At 42.6% G+C, this 6,602-nt stretch overlaps 1 protein-coding gene across 1 annotated transcript; it reads left to right on the top strand.

The window, feature by feature from the left end:
* Window positions 1–2,256: 2,256 nt before the first annotated feature.
* On the top strand, window positions 2,257–3,666 carry LOC106924586 (lysozyme C-like; the record flags this gene model as incomplete). Its single annotated transcript, XM_014998382.2, has 3 exons — window positions 2,257–2,398; window positions 2,476–2,554; window positions 2,641–3,666. Coding segments are annotated over 3 exons (288 nt in total), but the record flags the coding sequence as incomplete, so codon positions are not given.
* Between the last annotated feature and the right edge of the window lie 2,936 nt (window positions 3,667–6,602).

The raw sequence follows: 6,602 nt of genomic DNA, 5'->3' as shown, positions 1-6,602 counted from the left end.
AACCATCTGCATCAGACCCTGTTTGGCTCTTGATGTTTAAACTTTATCTGAATATTCGTCACACCATGAAGGCAGCTGCAGCTCCACATGCTGCACAAGGCACCGTTTTCCCTGCTTGTGAGCCCCTGGCCCCCAAAATGTCTCTGCACGCCCCTGGATCCATGTGCATTAATCTGATTTGATGTGGCACCTGGACAGGTGAGCAAACATGATCCACAGCTCCAGGTCTGAGCCAGAGTTCTTGATGTCAGTTATAAAATAATAAAGATAAACCGCACGTTCAGCAGCAGTTAATGTTTCATGAAGGTTTTGTTTTGTCAACATGATAAAGTTTCAATTTCTCTGAACACAACAAAGTCATAAAATCAGATGAGTCTCCTCCTCTGCTCTGGTCTTTATAAGCAGGAACCAGAGCAGAGAAGCTCAGATCTCTGATCACCTGTTCAGGTAAAACTTTCTCTTTTCATTGACTATTTTCTTCCTTAGTTTCTAGACGTGATAAACGGCTTTACTGCTGTAGCCTGTTGATGTGTTGGCCTGCTTCGTGTTGTAACACAGGTCCATCCCTGCTTTAAGGGTTTCATCCTGATGGGGTAGTTCAGTCTGACAGATGAAAGGAACTGAAACCCAGAGGGAGTTTGGACAGTTCAGAGTTTCAGGCCTGCAGCAGAATCAGCTCATCCTGATGATAAGTTGTGTTTGTCTGCAGCTTCCTGAGTCATGGCCTCCAGCCTTCCTCTCATCGTCCTGCTGCTCTGCTGTGTGGGCCTGGCTCACTCCTACCTGAGGGTCTCCAACCTCAGGGCCCAAAACCTGCGGCCTAACAAATACAGCAAACCGGACGGCTACGTGAAAGTCTACTACGGATCCATCTTTATGGGTCAAACGTCTTTTGTGCGGGGCAATCGAGATCCTTCTTGGCCTCAGACCTTCAATTACTACAGCGCCAAGCTGGGTGGCCGACTGACGGTCAAAGTTTACGACAGGAGCGCCGTCTTCGACGATTATCTGGGAGGCTGCACAACTGTGATCTCCAAGAGGGGAACCTACAGCGGCTGGTGCAACCTGAGCACAGGGGGAACCTTGTATTTAACCTACAGCTTCAGATGAGCAGAGGCTGCTGTCCTGCTTCGTCGTGTCTGGAAGAAACTAGTTTTATATCACTGCATATGTTTAGAAACATGAATGATTGTATCAACTTTCAGGTCAATTATGAAAACCGAGAGGATCAAAATATTCAAATGTCTGAGCTGAAAGTAAGAAATAAACTTATTAAACCAAAATGTACCGAGTCTGGCATCTTCTTCCTTGTTGGAGATGAAACAGAAAATATTTCCTTAATGAACCTGCTTCTCCTCTGGGTACCAAACTATTTGACTTAAGAGACGGAAATTAAACCTTGACATCAAAGAAGCCCCTCACTCTGCATCGGGAGTCTATATTAGCACTTCTGCTAATCTGGGGATAGCAGCTAATTCGCTTTGATTAGCTTCAGCTAACTTTGAAAACATTTAACAACTTAGCTTACTCTAAATTATTGTTCCCACATAAATAGTTTGTTGTAAACTTTCAGTTGAATAAAGTTTGACATCTGGTTTTGGTTATGGACTTAAGAATTCTTCAGTTAGACGATTATATTCATGCTCTTATTTTGAAGAGCATAAAAACCACATCAGTTCAGTTTCTTCTCTTTTTCCTGTTATATCACTTTTACGGGTTAGGAGAAATTAGCTTTAGTTTATGCTAAATTCTGCGTTGATGCAGCACTTTAGCGTTAGCTTCCGCTAAATGTTGGTTTAGAGCAGGGGGCCCAAAGAGGGTCCTGGAGGCCCAAGGTGGGTCCTGGAGGCCCAAAGTGGGTCCTGGAGGCCCAAAGTGGGTCCTGGAGGAACAAAGTGGGTCCTGGAGGCCCAAAGTGGGTCCTGGAGGCCCAAAGTGGGTCCTGGAGGCCCAAAGTGGGTCCTGGAGGAACAAAGTGGGTCCTGGAGGCCCAAGGTGGGTCCTGGAGGCCCACCTTGGGCCTCCAGGACCCAAGGTGGCAGCAACAACCTTTTCAGCAGGTCGATGCTCTTCTTAGACCTTCTAATGAGCATCATTGGATCCAGCTGCGCTAAACCAGGCAGAGACTCCAGTTCCCTTGTACCCCTGAAGGGAGATGGATGACTTTTCTATCCAGTGTTTAGTCTTTACCCAGCAGATGCTCAGTCTGGTGTTTCCTGATTGTCCGATTGTCACATTTCTGGTGTTGAAATGTGACACGAGTCACATTTCAACACTAGAGCCACCAACCGTAACACAGACGGCTCCACCGACTACGGCATCTTCCAGATCAACAGCAAGTACTGGTGCAGAGACGGCGGAGTCTCCAGATCCAACGGATGCGGCATCAACTGCAGCCGTAAGCGTTGAATCCTCATGTTTACTTTGGGAGTTCTCCTGGAAACCCGAAGTTCCAGTTTTTGAATCTTCCCACAGAACTCCAGACGGACGATGTGACCACGGCGATCACCTGCGCCAAACGGGTCGTCAGGGACCCCAACGGCATCAGGGCATGGTGGGTCATGTGGCGCAGTGATGATGGGACTGCTTTGATATTCGTGTTTGGACGAGATCATGTAGCATACATGTTTTTGGTTTCAGGGTGGCCTGGCAAAAATATTGTCAGAACCGAGACCTGAGCAGCTACCTGAGAGGCTGCAGACTCTAACCTGGACCTGAAGACCGGATGGACCAGAAACATCACAGTCTGTAGCTTTCACAGATCCAGTCCTGTAAAAACTCTCTTTAGCAGGTTCTCTAACTGGCTCCATCAGCCACTCTTCTTCCCAGCTTTGTTTTAGTTTATTAGAGTTTGCCCTGAAGATTCCACAACAGCATTTCAATTAGGTTGAGGTCTGGACTTTGACTAGACAATTGCAGGATCTTGATTATTTACTTTAACAGTAAATATTCTGTAAAAGTAAACAGACCCAGGTCGAAAGAGTGAGCTCCAGACCTCAAATTCATCTATTGAACAGATGCTCACATTTGACTCCAGAATACTTTGGTCTACAGAGGAGTTCATAGTCCAGCCCGTAACTGTAAGATACCCAGGTTTTAGGGTGAAAGAAGCCCAGATCACCATCCCTCCACCACCGTGCTACAGTTAGCATGAAATGATTATGCCGATCTGCTGTGTTTGGTACTGTCCATCTTGGTCCAACATGTCCTCTCTGGTATCCTCTGTCCAGAGGACATTGTCCCAGAAGTCTTGTCCTTCAACCAGAGGCAGATGTGCTGATCTTAGTCATTCAGCCATCTTGTTTCTAGAGACAAGAGGCTTTCCCCTTTAAGCCTTCCAATTAGCCATACTGGTATTCTCTGGGTTGTTGCATTTACTGACCACTCAGTGACATCAGAGACCTTCTATAAACATCCTGAAAATGTAACTGCAAAACAGAAGAAATATTGTATTCTACTAAACAGAGGCTAAAAACATTTTTCCTTTGGTTAATAATAACTGGGATATTGATTAAAATATTTGATGTATATTTGATGATTATTTTCCTTAATGATGTTGATGATGGCAATTCACAAAATGTAAAGGCATTGTTTGTTTCACAATAGATTAGTATGTTATCTTTTCATTATGAAATCTGCTATACTAATAAACTTGACTTCACTGTATAGTTTTTACAAAATGAATGAGTGATTCTATCAAATTTCAGATCAAATATGAAAAATAAAAGGATCAAAATATTTGAATAAAAAAAGCAAACATGTTAAACCAGTGGTCCCCAACCTTTTTATTACCGCGGCGTCAGATGAGGCTTCTCCATGTTGGTGTTCCCACTAAATCCTGAATATACCCAATTTGGTTGTCTTGGCCCTTTTATCGCAGCCTGTGGGGTTTTCCCTTCCCTGACTGGGAACGAGAATACAACCTGTTGAATGTGACAGGTAGCCAATCAGAAAGCGCGGTGACGTCAGAACAGAGGGGAATCCCAAACAGCTGACATATCGCGCAACTGAGAGTCCGGTGGACATCAGAGATGATGGAAATGTGTATTATTACATGTAAAGGTCGTTATTATATATGTTTATGTTTATTCAGTTAAAAATGTTAACTATGAAAAAACAGAGTTGCCTCCAAATCATAGTGCAGCAAATAGAGCGGCTCCTCCCGTCGTCTTTTATCCACCGCCTTTTCTTTTTGTTTCTTTTATCTCTTAAAATGTCTCCACAAACTGTCACTATTGCTTCTGTGGCCTATGTGGTTTTGGTGGCTTCTATCGGTGTGGTAATGAACGACAAGGAGCTGCTCAAGTTGGCATCAGCTGTTTCTTTAATTCTCCATCTGCATTTCACAGAACGGGCATGGAGGTAAGGTCAGTCTCTGGCATAAAACAAGCTCCTCGTCAGTGATCCTCATGGCTCTGAGGATTACCCATAATACAATAACCACAATAAAATAATTTAAAATTACAGTGATCGTATAGTGGATTTTGTCTTACAATAAAAGGACAACCAGTGAGTCTCCTTTTTAGAGAAAATAAAGTAACTAATTAAAATGTTCTGAAAAATAAAATAAAATGCTGACATTTTATTTACTGGATGCCATTTTTATGTTTTAGTTTATATAACCTTGCATTTTAGAACAATGCAGAAACATAAATTAACCACATCATTGTATAAAACTGTTAATATAAAACTCAGTGTCATGCTAACCATCTGCTACAGGAGATTTGGTAAAACATACCTGCATTTCACAGAACGGGCATGGAGGTAAGGTCAGTCTCTGGCATAAAACAAGCTCCTGCAAGGAGGAGCCATAATGTTACCACGTGGGAAATTCCCACTGCACTTTCCCACGAACTAAACATTCTCAAACACGACAAAAACGACATAATAACAGAACTAGCGTGACCCAGACCGAACATATTTCAACAATATGCAAAAACGACAACCACAAACGCACTTCACAAAATGCATTAATAATATTTCTTTAACACATGACAGAGACACGTTACCTCGTCAGTGATCCTCATGGCTCTGAGGATTACCCATAATACCTCGCTCTTTCTAGGGTGAATGCAATACAACTTTTTACCAGCAGATGGTGCATTTTAGCAGGATTTAACCTCAACCATTTTAACTATGTTACACTTCTACATCTTCATCCGTGTTTGGTTATTCTAAATTCCCGATATGTTGGGGGTTTTGTGGATTTTCTTCTGGAATCGGGATGTTCTTGTCTGGAATCGGTTCGTGTTGCTCCTGCCTTGAGGCTGGACACAAACCGATCGAACCTGTTGTTCTTTTATCAGCTCTGTGGTCACAGAGGTTTGGAGAATCGGCCGACATCCTTAAATCTTTCCGTCTAAACCAGACTTAAGACTCACAAGCTCTACTCATCTCCTCTCGACCACTGTGGTCGCTATGGTAACGTTTACATATCCCTTCAAAATAAGATACAGATGCGCTACAAAGACGAACATTTTACTTTCGTGAAAATTTTAACTCAGATAATAACGACTAACGGAGCCCTGAGCTTGTTTCTCTGCAACGAGACGGTCCCATCTGGGAGTGATGAGACAATAACACCCGAAGTGTTGCTTATATCCACAGCCTGCTTGGTCTCTACGTGGTGAAGCAGTTTGAAGCTTCATTGCCTCATTAGCAGGTCACCGCATGTTACACAGAGCGACTTGTAATGTAGGACTCACCTACCGGTCCGGGATAAATCCATCCTCCTGTCTCTTCTCTGGGCCTTTTCCCCTTTGCTAAGAAACTTTCCAAAGACATCTGATCTGTTTCTTACTCATTTTGCTGCTTGTGGGCTCAGTGTTGGCGCACAAGTAACTGAGAGAATCCGGTTTAATTATTTCTTGCGCGGCCCGGTACCAATTGGTCCACGGACCGGGATTTGGGGACCACTGCTCTAGATTTGTTAGCCAATATACAGGAGTGGGCACACTAGTAGCAGAGCTAAATTTTTGGTTAGCATTAGCTTACTTTAAAAACGTTTAGCACACTTAGCTTACTCTAAATGCATTTTTCTGGATAAGTTCTATAAAGCGCTAGTCTACTTGTTTGCTTTGTGAATTGTCAGTTGAATAAAGTTCAAGATTTGTGTTTTAGTTAAAGGATGTTAAAATTCTTGAAATAAGTTGACATTTATGTTCATGCCCTTATTTTGAAGGGGTGAAGACGACGCAGCAGTTCCGTTCCCCCTTCGCCACCAAATACTTTGACACAAGAAACAAAATAAAACACAGACAGCAAGATCTAAACATAAATATAATATAGAAGGGCATTAAAGAACATTTAAATTATGTCCAAATTAAACTGGTGCTCAAGTGTTGTGGTCTTTAACAGGCAAATATAAATTTTTCATAGAAGTTAGCGCTTTACCATTAGCTTAAGCGTAATGCCTTGCTGGTGTAATATTTCACCATTAGCTTCTGTAAAATGGTAAAGCACAAGCTTACGGTACTAAAAGGTTTAGTTAGCAGTGCCCACCACTGTATTTATATTTTATATAGATTTATAGATAGCATTTTATTGGATTTGTGGATCCCAAACACTGAAGATATCTGCTCCATGCATCTTAACAGACATCA

Source organism: Poecilia mexicana, unplaced genomic scaffold (assembly GCF_051168715.1).
Source record: "Poecilia mexicana isolate PSO_F unplaced genomic scaffold, ASM5116871v1 scaffold_12, whole genome shotgun sequence".
Lineage (NCBI taxonomy): Eukaryota > Metazoa > Chordata > Actinopteri > Cyprinodontiformes > Poeciliidae > Poecilia > Poecilia mexicana.
This window is presented reverse-complemented; position numbering and strand designations above follow the sequence as displayed.